The sequence below is a fragment of the Coregonus lavaretus genome, assembly GCF_964263955.1.
Source record: "Coregonus lavaretus genome assembly, chromosome: 33".
Classification (NCBI taxonomy): Eukaryota; Metazoa; Chordata; class Actinopteri; order Salmoniformes; family Salmonidae; genus Coregonus; species Coregonus lavaretus.
Window position 1 is genome coordinate 18,773,335 of NC_140020.1, and position 24,824 is coordinate 18,798,158.

Consider the following 24,824-nt stretch of genomic DNA (forward strand, 5'->3'; position numbering starts at 1 on the left):
GAGGATGGGTACAGTACTACTCCACATTGAACCACAGCCAGAGGATGGGTACAGTACTACTCCACATTGAACCACAGCCAGAGGATGGGTACAGTACTACTCCACATTGAACCACAGCCAGAGGATGGGTACAGTACTACTCCACATTGAACCACAGCCAGAGTATGGGTACAGTACTACTCCACATTGAACCACAGCCAGAGTATGGGTACAGTACTACTCCACATTGAACCACAGCCAGAGTATGGGTACAGTACTACTCCACATTGAACCACAGCCAGAGTATGGGTACAGTACTACTCCACATTGAACCACAGCCAGAGTATGGGTACAGTACTACTCCACATTGAACCACAGCCAGAGTATGGGTACAGTACTACTCCACATTGAACCACAGCCAGAGGATGGGTACAGTACTACTCCACATTGAACCACAGCCAGAGGATGGGTACAGTACTACTCCACATTGAACCACAGCCAGAGGATGGGTACGTTACGAACACATTGTTGTTCTGCTGTTCTCATTTGTTGCTCGTATGGTAAAGTACATATTTGTTGAATGAGAAATATATGGAAAGATATTACTGCCGCCAGTACAGGCATTGTGAAAAACACAAGGCTTGTCGTCAATGAATTGCGTGGTAGGCTATACTTTAGCCGCTTCTGCTGTTCGTGAGTGATGCATTGATGTCCCATTCCACAGGGTTATTTATCTCTCCCTACCACTAGTTGCTCCATTTTCAAGACACTCTCCCACACTCGAAAATGAGGGGGAGGGGTATTGGGATTTAGCCAAAGTGTGAATATGTTTCTAATGCGTTGGTGCTCACCCTGCTCGCGGCGTTTGATCTGCTGGATCTGGTCCACGGTGCTCTTGAGGATATGGCACTTATCTGGCTTGATGTTGAGGCTGGCGATGTCGCCCATGTTGGTAGACAGTAGCTCAGCCAGCTCGTCTATGTAACGACACTCCAGCTCCCGCCGCCGCTTCTCCACACTGCAGGGACACACACACACACACACAGGTTAGGTTTATTGTTGAGACATTTTCTTAACTTTGCTGAACGTGATTTTATGGCGTGTTAGCTGCAACCAAGTGAATTTCCCTTCACAACATTAAGGATCGTGAGATCAGGATGGTCGTACGAGAATAAAGGGTTACTTGACTACATATAAAGCATATCCTAAACAATATACTTCTATCTCAGGAACATTTCCAGAATTAGACACTTCATCTCTCAACCAGATGCCGAAATATTGGTCCATGCATTTGTTTCATCTAGGCTAGACTACTGTAATGCCCTCCACTCCAGCTGTTCAGACTCTACTATTAGAAGCCTACAACTTGTACAGAACACTGCAGCTCGGATTTTAACCAACACTAGAAGGCATTAGCGCATCACTCCCGTTTTTTTGTGCACTACAATGGCTGCCTGTAAAGTATCGGTGTGATTTTAAGATCTCACTCTTATCTTTTAAGGCACTGCATGGCCTTGCCCCCTCTTATCTGACAGACATGCTCGTTCCATACAACCCAGTGAGTGCGATCTGATTAACCGGTCTGCTTACGGTTCCTTCATCCAGAACCAAGGCGGGGGGCGGAGCGTTCTCTATTAAAGCCCCCCAGTTATGGAACGGCTTGCCCTGTCAGGTAAGAGGAGCAGACACCATTGATGTTTTTAAAGAACTTTTAAAACCCACCTTTTTAGCCGGGCTTTTAATAAGGTGATTGTTTTACAAATCCTCTGTTTCTGTTCTTTTATTATTGTTCTCATGTAAAGTGTGTTGCGATTTTAAATGCACTTTAAATAAAGTTTGATTTGACACAGTCCATGAAACACAAACAGAGTTCCAGAGTACAACAAAGTCAGGAGATTAAGGATTTCCTGAAGGACAGGAGACAAAGAGGTGAATGAGATGAGAACACAGCCCTGGGCTCATCAGAGAGTATCCAGGCAGACTCTGTCGGTCAGCTGCTGCAGCTGGGTTGGTACCAACGAGTGCTGGGGAAGGACGGAGAGAAGAGGAGGATCAGGGCTGTCGGATCTACAGGGACAGCGGGCCTCTCAATAATTCATGGCCTACATGAGGCCAGCATATAGAGAGAGATAGGGGCGCGGGTGGGAGACCAGAGCAGAGAGCTGCAGGAGAGACCAGCGCTGACAGAGCAGAGCAGCTAGAGAGAACAGCTGAGGAGAGGACTAACCCTGCAGCCAGATTGTTATTCTTTCACCCAGCAGGGCATCATCACCTGACAAGGGGGATGAGAGGAACCCTGCTGAGATTTTCTCTCTCTCTCACACACAGGGGCGTCTCGTTACCTTGGAGCCGATCACAGCTCCCAGGGCCGCATGGTGGGTGGGCTGGTATCCCAGGCCGCAGGGCAGGCACGCTCACACATACATACATACATACATACATACATACATACATACATACATACATACACGCGCATGCATTTACACTCAATCATGCACAGTGGATGCGCTCACATCCACATTCTGGGTTAGCCTAGCACTGAGAGCTGAGAATGACTACTAGCTCTACACTGGCCATGTGTGAGATATTAAGAGGAATACAGGGAATGACTACGGCTCAGCTTGACCTTCTCTCAAATTCCACCAATGGAAGAATACATTTTTTAGCCCGCTGAATCTGAAAGTAAGTCGCAGAAGAAATGTGGTAAACATGATAAAATATATATGAGTGATAAAATGGTTTGGATACTTGAGAAGTGAGGAGGATAGAATGGGATTGATAAGGGCTGTTCTACTGGCAGTTACTAAAACTATGTCCTCGGCATTCCCCGGCCCACAGGCTAATCTGTGTGTGTGAAGGGGAGTGAGTGCACATATAAATGCTTATGTGTGCGTACGTACAGTAACTATGTGTGTGTCTGTATTGTATGTATATGTGAGTGAGTGTGTGTTGGAGACGAGAGAATTGAAAGTAGGTCAGTGCATTGCCAAGGCTGCTTGTGCGCAGGCGTGTTGCGTGTGGTGTGTGTAGGGTGTGTGTGCAGGTCAGGCGCTGCGTGGAGTTGCTGTAGAAACTGACAGGCAGCTCTGTACTGTGCTGTGCTTTGCTTTACAGTGCTGTTGATCAGACTGCAGTTCCATCAGCCTATTGAGGCCTTGTGGAGGAGACCCTAGCTATAACTCAGCAAGACAGATCAGTCTGCTCCAGCCCAACACACACGCAACCCTCCTTGGCAACCTACAGCCACTAACACAGCATCTGTAGGGCCAAATCAGCACACATTGCCTACTCTCTCAAAATCTATCAAATTCTTACGCAAATCTCCCTTTGACATAACTGTATGATTACACAATAATTCAAGTTTAATACGTGTGTGCAAGCAGTGTGCATGTCAGGTTGAGATTCTGCACTTACTGTGCTCTTGACACAAACTCCTATTCCTCAACACCAACAGGGTAAGTGAAATGTGCGGCCGTAGAAGCGGGTAGCGAAAGACAAACATGATACAAGTATGACCCACAGAAAGCAGGTGACAACTTGCCTGGCTACCCAAACTCATTGCTTCGGCCAAACGCTACGCCCACGGACGTTAGTTTTTTCTCCGCAATGAGTCTGGATCTGAGTACCTCCCTGACGATTTATAGAATGGAAATACGTTCTAGACCGTCTGATTGGTCCCAGAAATCGATGGGTTGGGCCATAGCCAGAACACCCGTGAGTAAAGGGACGTTTTGAAAATGTGTCTGCTTTGATACTCTGATTGGTTAGAGATGATCCAATCACTAATTACTTTGTTTTGTACAACACCCCTCATTTTGACATCACCACAAACGACTTCAATGATGCCAGTTTCAGACTGAAGTATGTAGTGAACAATAGAGCAGCGGAATAACTCAGTTTTGAATCGTCAAGCAAGGTGACAAGTGACGCGGTGACTGCGTGTTGTGACTGGGGTGACTATGCAAACACAGATTCACATAAAAGGCCATATCCGATGGCTGTTAGATAGGCTATACGTCTGAGGGGATGCTTCTTATTTAGTATGTAGAGTAGTGGAAATCATTTACTATTGAAGGACAAAGACCATCATCATCCTCGTTGTCAATCGTTCTGGATGAGAGTGTCTGTTAGTTCTGAGTGACTAATGTGAATGCACTGTGTTCTTACCTCTGCCCTGAGATGTCGCATAGCGAGCCCTTCCTCTTACGGGACTCTGGCGTGGCAGGGTCCAGGGCCCTTTCCCCTACAGCACTCATTCTGAGCTTCAGCACACCTGGGGAGAGAAGAGGACTGAATCAGAACCAAGTCAGGCATCTGAAGCGAATGGGACCCCTCCGATCACACACACACACACCTATCGCTGGCCTAATCAGTGTGCATTTTATCCAGCCCTGGCCTTGCCCTGCAGCCCTAACCCAAGCAGTGTTATCGGTAGTGGGTATGTGCTGGGGGGTTTAATGGGGATTTCTACGGCTGGCTACTTGGCTGAGGTGAGGGTCACAGGCATGTACTGTAACTGTAGGGGATACAGGCAGCACCACAGCACCAAACATCTAAGACTAAGACTGGTTAAATTAAAGAGGCATGTCCCGTGCAGATTTGTGGCGCTGGAATTCACAGTGATCCATCACAGCCGTTGTTAATGAAAAAGAGAAAAAATGTCAACTCATATTGTGCGTCACACTGACTGGCGTTGGTAAAGAGTCATGGAGTTTATTAGGGGTTTCCATAATGCCCAAATATAGCCCGAAGTGCTGTTTTGGCTGATTTTGGTTTAGCTGTGATTGTTTTTTCCCCTGGTTGACTCTTCGGCCTCCTATATGCTCCACAAGCAGTACGATGTCTGATTGTGGTTCAACATTGATTATGGTTTGTGTTTGTCTGCAGCCATATACGTACTACGTATATGAGGCTGCAGACACTGTTTGGTCAACCTTGGGTCGAACGTTGTGACTACGTGGTCAGATGGCTGTGTGTAGTTGCCTCCCCACTGGCCCCACAGTGTCTGCTGTTGATTTGCAGAGCACCGCAGGATGCTACCTCTCTCTCTATCGCTCTGTCTGTGCATCAGGTGTTGTCAGTAGCTAGCTGTAGCCATGGCAACAGGACACGCTCAGGCAAGAGTCTTTCTGTTAGGGAATTCTACACCTCATCTGTCTGACTGAGAAGAACACAGTTCTAAAACAACAGCCTCATAAAGCATGGACCATACCTAACCTACATAACATACCATGGATCACACCGGTCCTACAGAATGGTAATCCATTACATATGTATAGTACACACACACACACCCATATGCACATACCAGGGGTTGTGCTCAACTCTGAATTTTGGAATCGACTCCCATTCAACTCATGAATTGAAATTCAAATTGAATTGGCCACACCCCACAGAATGTAGAATTTGAGTTTCAGTGACAGGTAGTAGAACTTAATTCAGTGCAATTCAAAGAAATGCCATTCAGTCATAGAACATGACTTTCACTGTATCTGACAGGTCACACTTCCAGATGCCAAAGAATGTATCACTTCTCTCTAGAAACAATGTTCATATACTTTTCAAATCTAAGTTTATTGGCCACATACACAGTTTAGCAGATGTTATAGTGGGTGCAGCGAAATGCTTATGTAAGAAATTACACGTAAAAAAACAAAATACTGCAAAGTTGGCTAGGAGCTAGAAAAAGGGCAACCGTGTCTGTCGATGCCATCTTGAATCTCATCTTGAAACTTGACCTTAGTGCTGAAAATAGCCAATTATATTTCCACCAACCATTTTATTTGTTTGGCTTATTTTTGATGGCTTTAGGGTCAACTTGAGGGTTAAACTAATGCATTCTGGGAAATGTAGTATTTTCCCCATATCAGTTTAAGTGATTAATTAAATATAATAACTTAGAATATTCACATACAGTGCCTTCAGAAAGTATTCACACCCCTTGACTTTTTCAAAATGTTGTTGTGTTACAACCTGAACTTAAAATGGAATAAATTGAGATTTTGTGTCACTGGCCTACACACAATACAACATAATGTCAAAGTGATATATATATATTTTTTAATGTTTACAAATTAATAAAAATGTAAAGCTGAAATGTCTTGAGTCAATAAGTATTCAACCCCTTTGTCATAGCAAGCCTAAATAAGTTCAGGAGTAAAAATGTGCTTAACAAGTCACATAATAAATTGCATGGACTCACTATGTGTGCAATGATAGTGTTTAACATTATTTTTTAAATGACTACCTCATCTCTGTACTCCACACAATTATCTGTAAGGTCCCTCAGTCGAGCAGTGAATTTGAAACAAAGATTCACCCACAAAGACCAGGGAGGTTTTTCAATGCCTCGCAATGAAGGGCACCTATTGGTAGAGGGTAAAATAAAATAAAAAAGCAGACATTGAATATCCCTTTGAGCATGGTGAAGTTATTAATTACATTTTGGATGGTGTACCAATACACCAAGTCACTAAAAAGATACAGGTGACCTTCCTAACTCAGTTGCCGGAGAGGAAGGAAACCACTCAGGGATTTCACCATGAGGCCAATAGTGACGTTAAAACAATTACAGAGTTTAATGGCTGCGATAGGAGAAAACTGAGGATGGATCAACAACATTGTAGTTACTCCACAAAGCTAACCTAAATAACAGAGTGAAAATAAGGAAGCCTGTACAGAATAAACATATTCCAAAACATGCATTCTGTTTGCAATAAGGCACTAAAGTAAAGCTGCAAAAAATGTGGCAAAGAAATTAACTTTATGTCCTGAATACAAAGCGTTATGTTTGGGGCAAATCCAACACATTACTGAATACCACTCTTCATATTTTCAAGCATGGTGGTGGCTGCATCATTTACATTTACATTTTAGTCATTTAGCAGACGCTCTTATCCAGAGCGACTTACAGTAGTGAGTGCATACATTTTCATACTAGTCCCCCGTGGGAATCAAACCCACAACCCTGGCGTTGCAACCGCCATGCTCTACCAACTGAGCAACACAGGACTATTAATTACATGTTATGGGTATGCTTGTCATCGGCAAGGACTAGGGAGTTTAATAGGATAAAAAGAAACGGAATAGAGCTAAGCACAGGCAAAATCCTAGAGGAAAATCTGGTTCAGTCTGCTTTCCGCCAGACAAATTCACCTTTCAGCAGGACAATAACCTAAAACACAAGGCCAAATATACACTGGAGTTGCTTACTAAGATGATATTAAATGTTCCTGAGTGGCCTAGTTACAGCTTTGACTTAAATCGGCTTGAAAATCTAGGGCAAGACTCGAAATGAATGTCTAGCAATGATCATTGTTTAAGAATAATGTGCAAATATTGTGTGTAAAGCTCATAGACTTACTGTAATCACTGTCAATGGTGATTCTAACATGTACTGAGTCAGGAGTGGGAATACTTATGTAAATGAGATATTTCTGTATTTCAGTTTCAATAAATTAGCAACAATTTCTAAACACGTTTTCACTTTGTCATTATGGGGTATTGTTAGTAGATGGGTGAGAGAGAAAAAATCTACTTCATCCAGTTTGAATTCAGCCTGTAACACAACAAAATGTGGAATAAGTCAAAGGGTATGAATACTTTCTGAAGGCACTGTAGATGTTTTGCTTTCCTTGATTATTAATTTTAAGAGTTTGTCATGAAAATCTATCGTTTCATCAATATTTTATATGCATGTATATAATGACATGTTTGATGTTTTATGTATAAGATGTATATTTGTATAGACTACACCTAATATAGAATAGATGAGGCATTTTAATTTCATTGAATTTCACTGAATTCAATTCTATTTCCTTTAATTAAAATTTGAATTGCAATTCTGTATCCTGAATTGCAATTCATTCTCAATTAAATTCTGAATTGAGCACAAGCCTGGCACATACACACATCATTTGTTGGTATGGCCAGTGTCCACAGCAGCAAGTGCTCTGGTGTATAGTTCAGTGTGCTGCCTTCCTGATGGGGGGCCACTGTGACTGGCGTTATTCAGGACCTCTCAGGCCAAGACTCGTCCCCCCGTGTCCCCTCCACCACCACCCCCCAGCTCACTCAAGCTTTGATCCAAAGACACCGAAACAAGCCGCTATTGTCACAGCACAGAAACCCAGGGCAGTCGCGCAGCGCGCAGGACGGCCCTAATCCCCACCAGCCTCATTTCCAGCGTTTCACCTCAAATCAGAGCCTCCAACACAGACCAAAATAGCAGCCCCTTACAATTCAACCCAGGCTGGAAAGTTAGTACCTTATATACAGTCCAACAAACACAACCCAAACACCTCAGAAGTCAAAACACCAGCACCATAGACACAGGCCAAAATAAGACTACAGCTAACTTAGACACATGCCAAAACACTGCATGCACACACATCCACAAACAATAGTGTCAACAGCGACAGAAGCATCACATCTCACCCTCGGACATTGTCACAGCTGTAGCCTAAGCCTGCTTCAGGCCATCCTGCCCGTAAGCCTAGATGGGGCATAATGTATGAGACTTATACACTGATAGTTTGGTGCCAGTGGTCAATGAGATGATTCTGTTGCCGACCATTATTTACATGTTTACTGTGGTTGGTTCTCACACACACAGTGGTCTGCTCAACTTAACGAACCAGATTCTCCAACACAAGCCCCAAGGCCAGCTAAATATAGTTTACATTGAAGCCACATAACAATGTTTTCTAGACATTACAGAAATCTACACTGAAATTAGCATTTGATGTGCAGGCAGCTATACTTAGGGTCAGCCCAGTCCACTGACTGAGTCAGTACAGCCATGATGCTGCAGCTGTTAGTCACAGCACAGAGGTTTGAAGACGTCTCTCTGTTCTTGCCTACAGTACTGTATCCCTGTGCAGTGTTCTTACCTACAGTACTGTATCCCCGTGCAGTGTTCTTACCTACAGTACTGTATCCCTATTCTGTGTTCCTACCTGCTACAGTCCTGTATCCCTGTGCAGTGTTCTTACCTACAGTACTGTATCCCCGTGCAGTGTTCTTACCTACAGTACTGTGTCCCTGTGCAGTGTTCTTACCTACAGTACTGTATCCCTGTGCAGTGTTCTTACCTACAGTACTGTATCCCTGTGCAGTGTTCTTACCTACAGTACTGTATCCCTGTGCAGTGTTCTTACCTACAGTACTGTATCCATGTACAGTGTTCTTACCTACAGTCCTGTATCCCTATTCTGTGTTCCTACCTACAGTCCTGTATCCCTGTGCAGTGTTCTTACCTACAGTACTGTATACCTGTGCAGTGTTCTTACCTACAGTACTGTATCCATGTACAGTGTTCTTACCTACAGTCCTGTATCCCTATTCTGTGTCCCTACCTACAGTCCTGCCTGGGTGCCTGCATTATTCCAACTCACTGAGCCTATTAGCAGCATGCTCTCTCAGCCAAGGTAAATAATGAATGGCAGTGCCAGTCAATGATATGATCTACAAACAAATAATGATTATCACTATGAAAACAACCACCCAGCCTAACACCCATGTGGCAAATCATGAATCAACTGTGATGTCACTTTCATTTTCACTTTCATGCCAGCTTCAGCCGTTCCAGCTCTATTGTGTATTTATGACTAGTGTAAATTGTGTCAAATAATTCTGCATTAATACTATGGAACGTCGCTGTATTATTGAATTTAAAATAAACCACTCTCTCTCTCTGATTCTAGATCTGTGGTTAGGGGCAACGTTCTGTTCAGGGTCAGCTCTGCTCCTGTCCCCTCCAGCATGGCTAGTTATCTGGGACTGTGATAGCTTCTGTCTGGGTCTGGAATGTGGGTGGGTCACTCAGGCTGGTCCTTGAAGGACGACAGTCAGCGACACCTTTGCACTGCACTAGGCTAGGCCTCATGGCTTGGCCTAGCTCACCTATAGATGCGGTAGAGGTCAATGGAATTCGACCCAAACAATGGAAATGCCATGGAAACGCGTGGGGGAAAGATGCCTTGGGGGAAAGATCCAGAATCTCCACATTGCCCCCCAGTAAAATTAGTCAACATTTAGGCTATTGTTTTTATGAATATTTAACACTATGTTGAGTAAGAAATCTGAGTATAATGCTTGTATGGATGTCAACCCCAATACCTGTTCATGTTATCGTCACCAATTAACTGCATTGCAGTTGAAAACGACTTTGACTACCACCACCGATTTCTGTATGCCAGAGCATATGAGCGGAGTGGAGTGGTGAGAATCTCAGCTCCTCACTCACGGAGCTGTTCACCCCTCCGCTCCCCCCGCTCAAAGCCACATCAGGCCAGTCCGCTCATTATCGCTCAGCGCTCAACGCAGTTTGCATCGCGCTCCACTCAAATCGCCCCCCCCGCTCACTCCAAAAAAGGAAAAGAATCTGCATGTATTTCACTTTTAGCTTAAACCACAGCCTTACATCCCAAAGAACTAAAGAGCAACGACAACATTTTCCAAATATAAATGTTTTATTTCAAATTACAAATTAGGCCTAGCCTATGTAAGAAGGAATATACACAAAAAGTCCTGTAAAATTAAACGAATCAATGGGCCTAATTACAGTGGGGGGAAAAAGTATTTAGTCAGCCACCAATTGTGCAAGTTCTCCCACTTAAAAAGATGAGAGGCCTGTAATTTTCATCATAGGTACACGTCAACTATGACAGACAAAATGAGAAAAAAAATTCCAGAAAATCACATTGTAAGATTTTTAATGAATTTATTTGCAAATTATGGTGGAAAATAAGTATTTGGTCAATAACAAAAGTTTCTCAATACTTTGTTATATACCCTTTGTTGGCAATGACACAGGTCAAACGTTTTCTGTAAGTCTTCACAAGGTTTTCACACACTGTTGCTGGTATTTTGGCCCATTCCTCCATGCAGATCTCCTCTAGAGCAGTGATGTTTTGGGGCTGTCGCTGGGCAACACGGACTTTCAACTCCCTCCAAAGATTTTCTATGGGGTTGAGATCTGGAGACTGGCTAGGCCACTCCAGGACCTTGAAATGCTTCTTACGAAGCCACTCCTTCGTTGCCCGGGCGGTGTGTTTGGGATCATTGTCATGCTGAAAGACCCAGCCACGTTTCATCTTCAATGCCCTTGCTGATGGAAGGAGGTTTTCACTCAAAATCTCACGATACATGGCCCCATTCATTCTTTCCTTTACACGGATCAGTCGTCCTGGTCCCTTTGCAGAAAAACAGCCCCAAAGCATGATGTTTCCACCCCCATGCTTCACAGTAGGTATGGTGTTCTTTGGATGCAACTCAGCATTCTTTGTCCTCCAAACACGACGAGTTGAGTTTTTACCAAAAAGTTATATTTTGGTTTCATCTGACCATATGACATTCTCCCAATCCTCTTCTGGATCATCCAAATGCACTCTAGCAAACTTCAGACGGGCCTGGACATGTACTGGCTTAAGCAGGGGGACACGTCTGGCACTGCAGGATTTGAGTCCCTGGCGGCGTAATTGGCGAAATTGGAGTGGGACATAGGGCGACGCTCCGTCCTTTAAAAAATCCCGCTCTGCGCTCTGTCCAAAATCCGCCTGCTCGCGCTCCCCACTCCACTCCGCTCACATGAACTGCTGTATGCTAGCTATGCTACCAGCTTATACGAATGGGAGTTAGCATTTAGCAGTCACTTCTTCTAAACCTGAAAAGGAACAACTTCTAAATGTTATGCAGCGAAAACAGCCAAATATATCCAAATTGGACTTTATTAACCACATTGTGGGCCTGTTACAATACATCAATGATGATGAATTTTCCAAATATCAACCGCATTAGATCAGAATTGTTGAATGTGCGCCAATCTGGCGTCCTTCTTCTATCCCCCATGGGCTGTGTTCCATTGACCTCTTTAACCGCATCTATACACTGTTCACACACACACACACACACTCAAACTGACCAATGACAGAAGAGGACGTCCGGTAAGCTCAGCCTTCAGCTGATGACTTCACATGTAATGGAGACCGGTGGAGGCCAGCGACCGAGTGAACACACACACATATACACATGCATACATAAACATATAGTCACACACACACTCCCTCAAGTGGCAGAGACAGGACTTAAAATGGCTACTTACGGTTGACATAATATGTTAACGTTAACTACTTTCAATTCTCAGTATGTGCACATACCATTTTGCTATCTATTCTGATATACTGTGAGGTAAGATTGTAATGTATGTCACCATGACATGGCCGCTGTACTGTGTGTATGAGCCAATTATTAACAACAGCCTGCCATAAAATGCCCTGTATTCAGTCCTGCTTGACTAACAGTGTTCTCGTACTATGCTTGAATTGCTTATTCATCACACCAAAAACAAAATCACACATGGAAGCATATTAGTGCTGTTGGGAATACATTACTACATTTTCCATAGGTTCACTCTGTCCAACACCAGAACGGTGTATGTTTTCTTTGATCAATGATAAGTGAACTATCCCCAGCTTGAGGTGGAGGGTCAGGGTCTAATTAGGGGAGACTGTAACAGTCCTAGCCCCCTCATAAACACACTCCCATATTGAACCCACTGACTGAACTGAAAACAGGCAAATACAGAAGAGGGCCGAGGCAAATATATACTGTACTGTATGTAAACAGCCACACATGCTACAACAACATATTTTCACAATGGAGAGCAACCATGTAGACTGGACTCTGGACGCACGAACATAGAAACACATACACACAGCTAAGCGACCTACGAAATGGTATTAATGGTGATTATGTTTAGATAAAAACATAAAAGTGAGATCCAGACAGTTCTGACTTTGTTGGCCTATGCGAAAGTATTCACCCCCCTTGGCATTTGTCCTATTTTGTTGCCTTACAACCTGGAATTAAAATTGATTTTGGGGGGGTTTGTATCATTTGATTTACACAATATGCCTACCACTTTGAAGATGCAAAATATTTTTTATTGTGAAACAAACAAGAAATAAGACAAAAAAACTGAAAACTTGAGCGTGCATAACTATTCACACCCCCAAAGTCAATAATTTGTAGCGCCACCTTTTGCAGCAATTACAGCTGCAAGTCTCTTGGGGTATGTCTCTATAAGCTTGGCACATCTAGCCACTGGGATTTTTGCCCATTCTTCAAGGCAGAACTGCTCCAGCTCCTTCAATTTGGATGGGTTCCGCTGGTGTACAGCAATCTTTAAGTCATACCACATATTCTCAATTGGATTGAGGTCTGGGCTTTGACTAGGCCATTCCAAGACATTTAAATGTTTCCCCTTAAACCACTCGAGTGTTGCTTTAGCAGTATGCTTAGGGTCATTGTCCTGCTGGAAAGTGAACCTCCGTCCCAGTCTCAAATCTCTGGAAGACTGAAACAGGTTTCCATCAAGAATTTCCCTGTATTTAGCGCCATCCATCATTCCTTCAATTCTGACCAGTTTCCCAGTCCCTGCCGATGAAAAACATCCCCACAGCATGATGCTGCCACCACCATGATTCACTGTGGGGATGGTGTTCTCAGGGTGATGAGAGGTGCTGGGTTTGCGCCATACATAGCGTTTTCCTTGATGGCCAAAAAGCTCAATTTTAGTTTCATCTGACCAGAGTACCTTCTTCCATATGTTTGGGGAGTCTCCCACATGGCTCTTTGTTGCCTCTCTGATTAATGCCCTCCTTGCCTGGTCCGTGAGATTTGGTGGGTGGCCCTCTCTTGGCAGGTTTGTTGTGGTGCCATATTCTTTCAATTTTTAATAATGGATTTAATGGTGCTCCGTGGGATGTTCAAAGTTTCAGATATTTTTTTATAACCCAACCCTGATCTGTACTTCTCCACAACTTTGTCCCTGACCTGTTTGGAGAGCTCCTTGGTCTTCATGGTGCCGCTTGCTTGGTGGTGCCCCTTGCTTAGTTGTGATGCAAACTCTGGGGCTTTTCAGAACAGGTGTATATATACTGAGATCATGTGACAGATCATGTGACACTTAGATTGCACACAGGTGGACTTTATTTAACTAATGACGTGACTTCTGAAGGTAATTGGTTGCACCAGATCTTATTTAGGGGCTTCATAGCAAAGGGGGTGAATACATATGCACGCACCCCTTTTCCGTTATTTATTTTTTTGAATTTCTTGAAACAAGTTATTTTTCTCATTTCACTTCACCAATTTGGACTATTGTGTGTATGTCCATTACATGAAATCCAAATAAAGATCAATTTAAATTACAGGTTGTAATGCAACAAAATGGGAAAAACGCCAAGGGGGATGACTACTTTTGCAAGGCACTGTATACTATCGTTCATCCATGGTTGATTGGATCTTTGGAAGTTTAGAATTAGTTACAATTAACCCTATAAATAGAATGCCAAATTAATTATATGAATAATACACCTTTGGATATTGTCTTTTTATATATGTTATTCATAATATACAGTATATACAGTTGAAGTCGGAAGTTTACATACACTTAGGTTGGAGTCATTAAAACTCGTTTTTCAACCACTCCACAAATTTGAAAAAAAGCCAAGGGGGATGAATACTTTTGCAAGACACTGTATAATGTGGGCCTATACAGCGAGATAAAAAAGTATTTGATCCCCTGCTGATTTTGCACGTTTGCCCACTGACAAAGAAATGATCAGTCTATAATTTTTATGGTAGGTTTATTTGAACAGTGAGAGACAGAATAACAACAACAAAATCCAGAATAACGCATGTCAAAAATGTTATAAATTGATTTGCATTTTAATGAGGGAAATAAGTATTTGACACCCTCTCAATCAGAAAGATTTCTGGCTCCCAGGTGTCTTTTATACAGGTAACAAGCTGAGATTAGGAGCACACTCTTAAAGGGAGTGCTCCTAATCTCATCTTGTTACCTGTATAAAAGACACCTGTCCACAGAAGCAATCAATCAATCAGATTCCAAACTCTCCACCATGGCCAAGACCAAAGAGCTCTCCAAGGATGTCAGGGACAAGATTGTAGACCTACACAAGGCTGGAATGGGCTACAAGACCATCGCCAAGCAGCTTGGTGAGAAGGTGACAACAGTTGGTGTGATTATTCGCAAATGGAAAAAACACAAAAGAACTGTCAATCTCCCTTGGCCTGGTTCTCCATGCAAGATCTCACCTCGTGGAGTTGCAATGATCATGAGAACGGTGAGGAATCAGCCCAGAACTACACGGGAGGATCTTGTCAATGATCTCAAGGCAGCTGGGACCATAGTCACCAAGAAAACAATTGGTAACACACTACGCCTGAAGGACTGAAATCCTGCAGCGCCCGCAAGGCCCCCCTGCTCAAGAAAGCACATATACAGGCCTGTCAGAGGAGAACTGGGTGAAAGTGTTGTGGTCAGATGAGACCAAAATCGAGCTCTTTGGCATCAACTCAACTCGCCGTGTTTGGAGGAGGAGGAATGCTGCCTATGACCCAAAGAACACCATCCCCACCATCAAACATGGAGGTGGAAACATTATGCTTTGGGGGTGTTTTTCTGCTAAGGGGACAGGACAACTTCACCGCATCAAAGGGACAATGGACGGGGCCACGTACCGTCAGCCAGGGCATTGAAAATGGGTCGTGGATGGGTATTCCAGCATGACAATGACCCAAAACACACGGCCAAGGCAACAAAGGAGTGGCTCAAGAAGAAGCACATTAAGGTCCTGGAGTGGCCTAGCCAGTCTCCAGACCTTAATCCCATAGAAAATCTGTGGAGGGAGCTGAAGGTTCGAGTTGCCAAACGTCAGACTCGAAACCTTAATGACTTGGAGAAGATCTGCAAAGAGGAGTGGGACAAAATCCCTCCTGAGATGTGTGCAAACCTGGTGGCCAACTACAAGAAACATCTGACCTCTGTGATTGCCAACAAGGGTTTTGCCACCAAGTACTAAGTCATGTTTTGCAGAGGGGTCAAATACTTATTTCCCTCATTAAAATGCAAATCAATTTTTATTTATGCGTTTTTCTGGATTTTTTTGTTGTTATTCTGTCTCTCACTGTTCAAATAAACCAAAAATTATAGAGACTGATCATGTCTTTGTCAGTGGGCAAACGTACAAAATCAGCAGGGGATCAAATACTTTTTTCCCTCACTGTACATTTTTTGTGAAATCCTGATCATCTGATACTAAGGTGCAATTTAGCTAAAGTTAGATTGCTGGCTAGCTAGTCATTTAGCATAAAATCACATTTAAAGGAGAATTTTACCCAAAATCCACAAACTCCCAAGTGATTCCATACATTAAAACTAGTTCAGTGGAGTTTTCCCTCTCCCTTCCTGTAGTGCAGTATTGAAACAGCAGCACGTGACTCGCTACGTTGCTGGATTCAGGCCTCGCTCTGCTCCGTTGCCAGTGAATTCATGATTCAGTGTGGACAAATTTGTTGTTTTATTGAAATTGTACGGCCGAATTAGCTATTTTTGTCAAAAGTACTACCGGTTTAGAGTCAGGAAATGTGTACTTTTCCACCGAAATTATTTTATATAATTATTTTCCCCATAATTTTCATGTTCATTGTCACTGAAGCGCTTGCTACACACGCAGCTTCAGGAGTATTTCGAATTGCTACTAACCATCTTCTGCATCTCTCGTATCTTTTATCTGAAAACTGTGAAATTTGGTGCATTCTTCCCTTGCTTTCTTGTATAAAGTGCAGCCAGGGTCCGAACACCAGCTTGCTCTTGCTGCCAACTCTTTATCCATGTCGCGTAACTCACTTTACCTGCGATATGCCTAACTCTTATCAACTTTCGCATCAGCAGCTCCTCCCCCAATATTTTTTAATTTGTGACATTAAGGTCCATACAAGGGCATATCGTGAAGTTTCTACATAGCAGGTATTTCCCCGAGTGCACACGCCCAGTTGCTACCCATCTCCGCTGCTGTGGCAGTCGGCTACATAAAATAATTATATAAAATAATTTCGGTGGAAAAGTACACATTTCCTGACTCTAAACCGGTAGTACTTTTGACAAAAATAGCTAATTCGGCCGTACAATTTCAATAAAACAACAAATTTGTCCACACTGAATCATGAATTCACTGGCAACGGAGCAGAGCGAGGCCTGCATCCAGCAACGTCACGAGTCACGTGACCCATTTTTGCAGCTGTTTCAGTACAGCACTACAGGGAGAGAGAGGGGCAAACTTCACTGAACTTGTTTCAATGTATGGAATCACTTGGGAGTTTCTGGATTTTGGGTAAACCTCTCCTTTAACCTTCCCTCTGTATCAAAAAGTACCAATTCAAACTATCATTTTCAGTAATCCCATGCTCTGGCACTTCCAGGTTTGTGGCTTTGCCACCACTCTCTCTGCGTCATTTCCCATGGGCCTTTATCTCTTCCACTGGGTTCCATACCGTTCCCATATCTGCTTTCCCCGAACCTGGCTATCGCCTACCGTTTGTTTTGGTTAACTGTCCCTTGCCATCGCCACAACAGGCCCTAAGCCCTACTTCCTGTAAGCGAACCCAGATAACACACACGCCGTGGCGAGCTCTCTCAGTCACTGGGTTATCTATCTCCTGGCCTGGCGACAATGGGAAAATAACACTGCTCTATTGCCACTGTGTCACCACACCACTTTAAAGGTAGAGGTGATGTGCATGAAAATTGTGGCTGAGCGGAGCCACTTAGCCAAAACAGGGTTGTGATAGATGGTATACAGCTACGGACAAATTTACCATTGAACTACCGCGAAGGTTTTAACTTAGGTTTTGATCCCGCGAAAGTTTGGACTTAGGTTTTGAAGCCAGAGGATAAGTCGGAGTCGGATTTCACTGTTAGTTTTAAACACAAAAAAAGGGTATAGTTTCAGTTAATCAAACTGAACATTGTTTATTTTTTATGAAAGTACTGATGAGTGTATTGTTGCTTGTATGTGTTGTATGCGTGTGCTTACTGTGACTGTCACCCCCTGATATTGGCTACTAGCAACTTCCCACGCCGTTGCAGAACAATAGTGCTTGGCAAGCGAGAGAGAGGGACACTGTGTCCCGGTGTAGTTGCTGTTCATGCTCTGACCATTAGTAGACTATCACAGTGACATCTAGATGGTTACAAATATTAGTTATTTCTCGTGTAGGCTACATGAAATTAAATCCTGCTAATGCCGGTGACACCGTGCTACAGCTGCCCAATGGGAAGCACGTCGGGAAGCACAACGGTGCACTGGTCATTCGCACCGGCTTGCCTTGTCGTCGTGTTTACAGAGGGCAGTAACGTTAGCTAATTGGCATGTCACGGGACATCCACATGAACACTAAGTAGCTGTCATCACATATGAATGGGGAAACCATTTTGTTAAAAGTATATTTGCGGTCATCGCCTAGGGACTCTAGCCAGCTAGCTAACTAACCTAACTCTCTAGCTATCTGTTGCCATAGCAATGATAGAATGACTTCCATCCATAGCTGTATACCATCTAGTCATAACCCCAAAACAGCCCTTCCTGTCTGTCTGACTGTGTGTCGGTCTGCCCATAGGGCCACAGCTGAAGTGCTCTCTCAGTCACACAACATAGGGCATGGTGGCACCTGTCACAAACCACTAAGCTCAAATTTATGTTTTTTTTTTCACAAACACTAGGCTAGGCTGCTTTTGAATGGCTCAAGTGAGTAAATGAAAAGACTGATTTGTACTGGTATGCAGGCTCTGTGTACTATTTATTATTTTTCTTAAGAAGACATGTCAACATTATCTACAACTTCATAGACTATAAGCACATTTCAAGCTGTGTCCTCAAAATTTGAGGACACAACTTGAAATGCCCTTTCCATTTTCCTCCTAAATCATCCTTTTCATTCTAAGTATGACCCCTTTTTCCACTTAGTTTTAACAGTCCCTAATGAAATCTAAGCCACTTTCCGAATCAGTTCCCCCTTGCATTACAATTTGCCATTGTCAAGTTCAGCTTCACAGCGTAAAATCTCTCTCGCAATCAATAATCGCCAGTGTGACGCTGTTGTACGCATATGATAAGTCACAACGTAGCCCAAAGATATAGGCCAGTACAATAAATCATAGCACTATAATAGACGGGTTAGCTGACAACGTCATGAAAACGATGCGCACGCTTCAATGGGCCAGAAGTCCGTGAGTTGTTGTGATTCTGGATGGCCAGATAGCTACCAATAATGACAAGAAACTGCCATCGTAAGTGACTCGTAAGTGACTTGTTTCAGCTAGTTTCATTTTGTTCTTGATATCATGTCTTGTTTTGAGGTGTTTTGACTGATTTCATGTCAACGCTAACATGGCTAAAATTCGGTATCTAGCTAACCAACAACTGTAACGATGTATTTGAGAGACAACAACAAGTGCTCATTGTGCAAATGTATTGATGTTTTCAATAAACATTGGAGACAAATTATAGTTTACATGTCAATAATCTAAGCCAACCCCGTCTATTTTGCCCCATAGTTGCGCACGCATCGGTTTTGTTGCTAAACAACCAACCCGTCTATTAGGTAGATGAGTCATAAGTATGTAATACATAGGCTAGTATGAACTAACTGAATAACATTTAGGCATCTGATTTACATGACAAAAATGCAGCCCATGTGACGGCCCCTGACACCACATGGTCAGGGGGAGAGCTGAGCACAAACTCAACATGCTGTGGAGTGGAGAGAGAAGAAAAGCTCAATCCAAGGTGGGTTTAAAAGACACACACACACACACACACACACACACACATTGAATAACCTCTGCAAGTCTCACAAATCCCTCTCTCCCCACCTAATGCTGGCTGAGAAAAACAAAACACACACCTCAGCCAAGAGTGCAAGCACTTCCAACACGACTCTGCAAAACATGTAGCTACCTACTCACTCATTCCCAAACGCAAATAGCAAGAGGCCCTTTGCCCCCATGCCCCCCCCTTACTCATTACTCAGAAAACACACACACACACAAACAACACACCACATACACCGTAACCTAAAGGTAAACAACCAGCTCAAGCCAAAAGTAAAGAGAAAGTGAGAGAAGAGAAAAAAGGAGAAACCCAGTAAGAGATCCACGCACCTGAAGCACAGCTCAGCTCGGCCTAGCGTTGGCCTGTATGTGTGGGTGTGACGTAGAGGAGCCCGGCAGTCAGTCAGTCAGAGGAGGAACACGCAGGTGCCAGGCAGCAGCCTCACGGAGTGGGCTGAGAGCAGAAGAAGAAGCTGCAGTCCACAGCCAGAGCACTAACTCCTCCAACAGCATGGGCTTTTGGAGAGGCAGAACACCGCCACGAGCTCTCCATTCCACAGGCTGGCTGCTATCTCCCCGTCTCCTTTTCCCTCCTCTCTTTAACTGAGCTCTCCTGGCCTCGCTCGTTCGCTCTTCCCTTCTCTCTTTAACTGAGCTCTCCTGGCCTCGCTCGTTCGCTCACACCGGGGTACTCTAATCACCTCCCTCACAGACAGAACAGCAATGTATGCCACTGAGAGAGAAGGACAGCCCACCACAGAGAGAAAAAGAGGGGGAGGTGGTTATGAACTCAGTCTCCAGGCACTGTGAATGGAGAGAAGGAGCCTGTGGCAGCGAGAGGACAGTTCGCAAGGAGAGACCCCTCGTGGAGGAGCCTTGGAGAGCTTAGCCACGCACGCTTTATGAACAGACTTATTCCCCATGCTTTACTGCACACAGGACTCCCCCCCCCCACCCACCCACCCACCCACCCCTCTTTCCCTGGCGGAAATGGTTTGCTCCATGAGAAGCTGCTCAGTCACTGTTGCAGAGTCCCTCCCTCCCTGAAATATAGGACACAGCAGGAGAATGTATACAGTTCTCCTGAAAGCAGTAACACAGGCCTAACTGGGCCTGTATGTATGACTCAACGTGCTGCTTTATCTCTACTCCACTGTATCGTGAATGCTCTGCAAACAACTTGTTTCAAATTACAGCACTAATCAAAACGGAGGCAGTTGTAGAGTTAAGTCACATCCACATACGTTGTGTGAATTTTAAGGGACCTCAAAACATGGGTCAGCATTGGAAGACAGAGACACAGATCATGTCAATTTAAAACAGCAACCGTAAACAGACAGAATTTCAACCATTTCTGTGTATGTTTCACGCCTCATTTGGCCACGTCTCCATAGAAAGACACACCGCCCCCGGGGTGTCACGTTACCAACCTGATCCTCCTCATCATCGCTAGAGCTGCACTCCGGCCTCTCGCGTTTGTTTCTGTCCGAAAGGCCGGATGGGCCAGAGCCGGCCCTTCACCACCCAACAGACCCCCAGGTCTCCCTCTAACAGCCCCTCATTCTTCAGCTAGTCCCCCTCATTAATCAGCCTGCCTGGTTGTCACATAAACAGTACCTGCCCTTCTTCAGACCCCACTCAGACATCCTAGTTCCTGACATAAAATTAGGAGAAGTCAATTCTCCACACCACTAATATTCTCTCTCTCTCCCTCTCAATTTAAGGGCTTTATTGGCATGGGAACATATGTTTACATTGCCAAAGCAAGTGAAATAGATAATAAACTAAAGTGAAATAAACAATAAAATATTAACAGTAAACATTACACTCAAAAGTTCAAAAATAATAAAGACATTTCAAATGTCATATTATGTCTATATACAGTGTTATAAAGATGTGCAAATAGTTAAAGTACAAAAAGGAAAATAAATAAACAAAAATATAGGTTGTATTTACAATGGCGTTTGTACTTCACTGGTTGCCCTTTTCTTGTGGCAACAGGTCACAAATCTTGCTGCTGTGATGGGATACTGTGGTATTTCACCCAATAGATATGGGAGTTTATCCAAATTGGATTTGTTTTCTAATTCTTTGTGGGTCTGTGTAATCTGAGGGAAGTACATGTATCTAATATGGTCATACATTTGGCAGGAAGTTAGGAAGTGCAGATCAGTTTCCACCTCATTTTGTGGGCAGTGTGCACATAGCCTGTCTTCTCTTGAGAGCCAGGTCTGCCTATGGCGGCCTTTCGCAATAGCAAGGCTATGCTCACTGAGTCTGTACATAGTCAAAGATGTCTTTAATTTTGGGTCAGTCACAGTGGTCAGGTATTCTGCCACTGTGTACTTTCTGCTTAGGGCCAAATAGCATTCTAGTTTGCGCTGTTTTTTTGTAAATTCTTTCCAATGTGTCAAGTAAATATATTTCTGTTTTCTCATGATTTGGTTGGGTCTAATTGTGTTGCTGTCCTGGGGCTCTGTGGGGGCTGTTTGTGTACAGAGCCCCAGGACCAGCTTGCTCAGGGGATTATTCTACAGGTTCATCTCTCTGTAGGTGATGGCTTTGTTATGTAAGGTTTGGGAATTGCTTCTTTTTAAGTGGTTGTAGAATTTAAGAGCTCTTTTCTGGATTTTGATCATTAGCGGGTATCGGCCTATTTCTGCTCTGCATGCATTATTTGTTTTTTTTAGGTTGTACACTGAGGATATTTTTGCCTCTCTCTCTCTCTCTCTCTCTCTCTCTCAGCATATGTTATTTTCCAAATCACGTCAATATTTATCTGATGATTTATGCATACATACTTTAGATGGTGACCTCATTGATCGTGTCCCCGCTTATAAATGTCTAGGCATGTGGATCGATGATAGGCTTTCCCTCAAAAAGCATGTTGATGAGTTAGTTAAGAAATAAAAATGGGCTTATTTTATAGGAGTAGGTCATGCCTTTCATTAAATAGCAGAAAGCAAATCATTCAGTCGACATTCATTCCGGTCTTAGACTATGGCGACATCATCTATAAGAATGCAGCTGCCACTGTATTGAAGCCACTGGGCGCAGTTTATCATAGTGCATTACACTTTATTAAGGGCGATAGTTTCAGCACACATCACTGCACATCACTGTATCAGAAAGTAGGCTGGTCCTCTTTGAAGTCTCGTAGATCGATGCATTGCATGTTTTTTGTTTATAGAGACTTTTTGCATAAACTACCACCGTACCTCACTTCTCTGTTAACCTACAGAAATACAAGATATCAGACACTGTCTCTGGAGATCCCTTTGATCTCGACAGAGTTAGGTAAATCTGCCTTTAGCTATTTTGCACCTTGCTTGTGGGACGGTCTACAGAGTTCGCTGAACTTGGAGGAACTGGTGCCTCTGAGGCAGTTCATACAGCTGTGTGAGGACCTTTTTAAGGAATAATGCTTCTTATAATTCTATGTTTTTTTTTTGGAGTGTTTCTATTTTTTGCTTGCTTATATATTTTGTAGGCTAACTATGTAATTTTACTATGTTTTTTATAACTTTCCTCAGGTTGTTGTTGTAAATGGGAATGTATTCTCAGTCAACTCACCTGGTAAAAAAAATAATAATAATAATAAAGTGTATTATATATATATATATATATATATATATATATATATATATATATATATATATATATATATATATATATATATATATATATATATATAATACCAATAATAATAATAATAATAATAATAATAATACTAATAATAATAATGAGTCATGGATATAGTGCCATGCTGCTCTGTGCAGCAACACGTACGCACGTGTATGTATGTAGCGGTGGGTCGTAAAGCGTTCCCTGCGGGCTCCAGCTAGGTGAGGGGTCAGACAGGTGGTAGCTAGGCCTATGTGATGGCCCCTACCTGCAGGACAGGCCTAGCACCTGGGGCGGGGATGGGGACAACCTGGGGGACAGGGAGCCCAGACTGGCCCCCTACCCTCTCTGCCCCTCAAAGTATTGCTCCAGACTCTCACTGTTTACACCCCGATTTAGGATGTTTACCCAGAGGAGGAAATGGCCTGGCGCAGTTAGAGCTCTACAACACTGCCACAGTACTGTACAGCAGCAGTCCTCTCCTCTCCTCAGGCTCCTACGGGTCAGGCCCTGCCCAGGATACTACTGCTACAGCAGCCTGACTGCCTGCCAGAATGGCTAGGGGCCACAGCCAGTTATGGCTACAGTTCTGGTTGGCTGAAGCTTATGGCAGGGGATGATGCAACATATTATGCTTGGCTAAAGCTTATGGATAACGGCACAGATTATGGCTATGGGTATGGTAACAGTTGTGGCTGGGGCATGGGTTTGGGCTAAGGCAATGACCATAGCGTGAATGGACACTTTTATGGCTTATGGCACCACTTAAAACTGCAGTTATGGCTTTACATACACTTAAGGCAACAGTTACGACTACTGTTATGGCAACAGCTAGTATGGCTAAAATATGGTAAAGCTCTGACTGACTGGTAGAGCTCCGACTGCGCCAGGCTGAGGAAATGGATACGGTGCGGCTATTTCTAAACTTTGACAGCTCCGGTCTAAAGTTATGGCTTTAGAACTTTTTACAAAACAGGATCCCTGCAGTACAGAACAAGGACATCAGTGGCACATATCCTGCATCTAAACCCTCACTCACTCTGCATGATAACAAGCTAGGTATACAAGCAGCATTGCTCAGTCCCACTGACTCCCAATACCGGGATTCAGGCTTAGCTTAATTATAAGACTGAGGAGTGGATAAGAAAGAAGCTCATCAATATAATGCTCAGATCCTTGTCAGACACCTGGTGAGCTGTGAGTGTGACACGCTAGGTGTTTAGAGTAGATCATTCTGCTGTTGTGTGAGACTCTGAGCAGTTTTGAAGACAGACAGACACACACGCAGAGCAGCAGGAAGGGTGAGAAGTCACGGGTCCGAGATGCAAACGGAGGCAGTGTGTGAGTGTGTGTGTGTATGTGCACCTGTGTGTGTGCACGTGCCTGTGTGTGACATCTCACACTGTTTCATTAGCGCTTCAGCCCTCAGAGAAAACACACATCATTTGGGCTGAACTAATTGGCGCTCTTAAAATTAGATTGAGGACCCATTAAATACAGACAGAGACAGACCCATTTTATG

The 24,824-nt window shown here is 43.6% G+C and overlaps 1 protein-coding gene across 2 annotated transcripts in view; it reads right to left on the reverse strand.

Moving 5' to 3' along the window:
- LOC311108193 (nuclear receptor coactivator 1-like) overlaps nt 1-24,824 on the reverse strand; it is an 86,543-nt gene that overhangs the window by 38,020 nt on the left and 23,699 nt on the right. The window contains exons 1-3 of one of the 2 annotated variants that reach the window (XM_084150814.1): nt 20,009-20,370; nt 4,147-4,252; nt 831-997 (exon numbers count right to left, since the gene is read on the reverse strand). In XM_084150814.1, the coding sequence (XP_084006940.1) occupies nt 831-997; nt 4,147-4,235 (256 nt within the window). In that variant the 5' untranslated portion in view covers nt 4,236-4,252; nt 20,009-20,370. Of the gene's footprint in view, nt 1-830; nt 998-4,146; nt 4,253-20,008; nt 20,371-24,824 lie in introns of those variants that run through there. The other variant, XM_084150813.1, reaches the window with a different exon arrangement.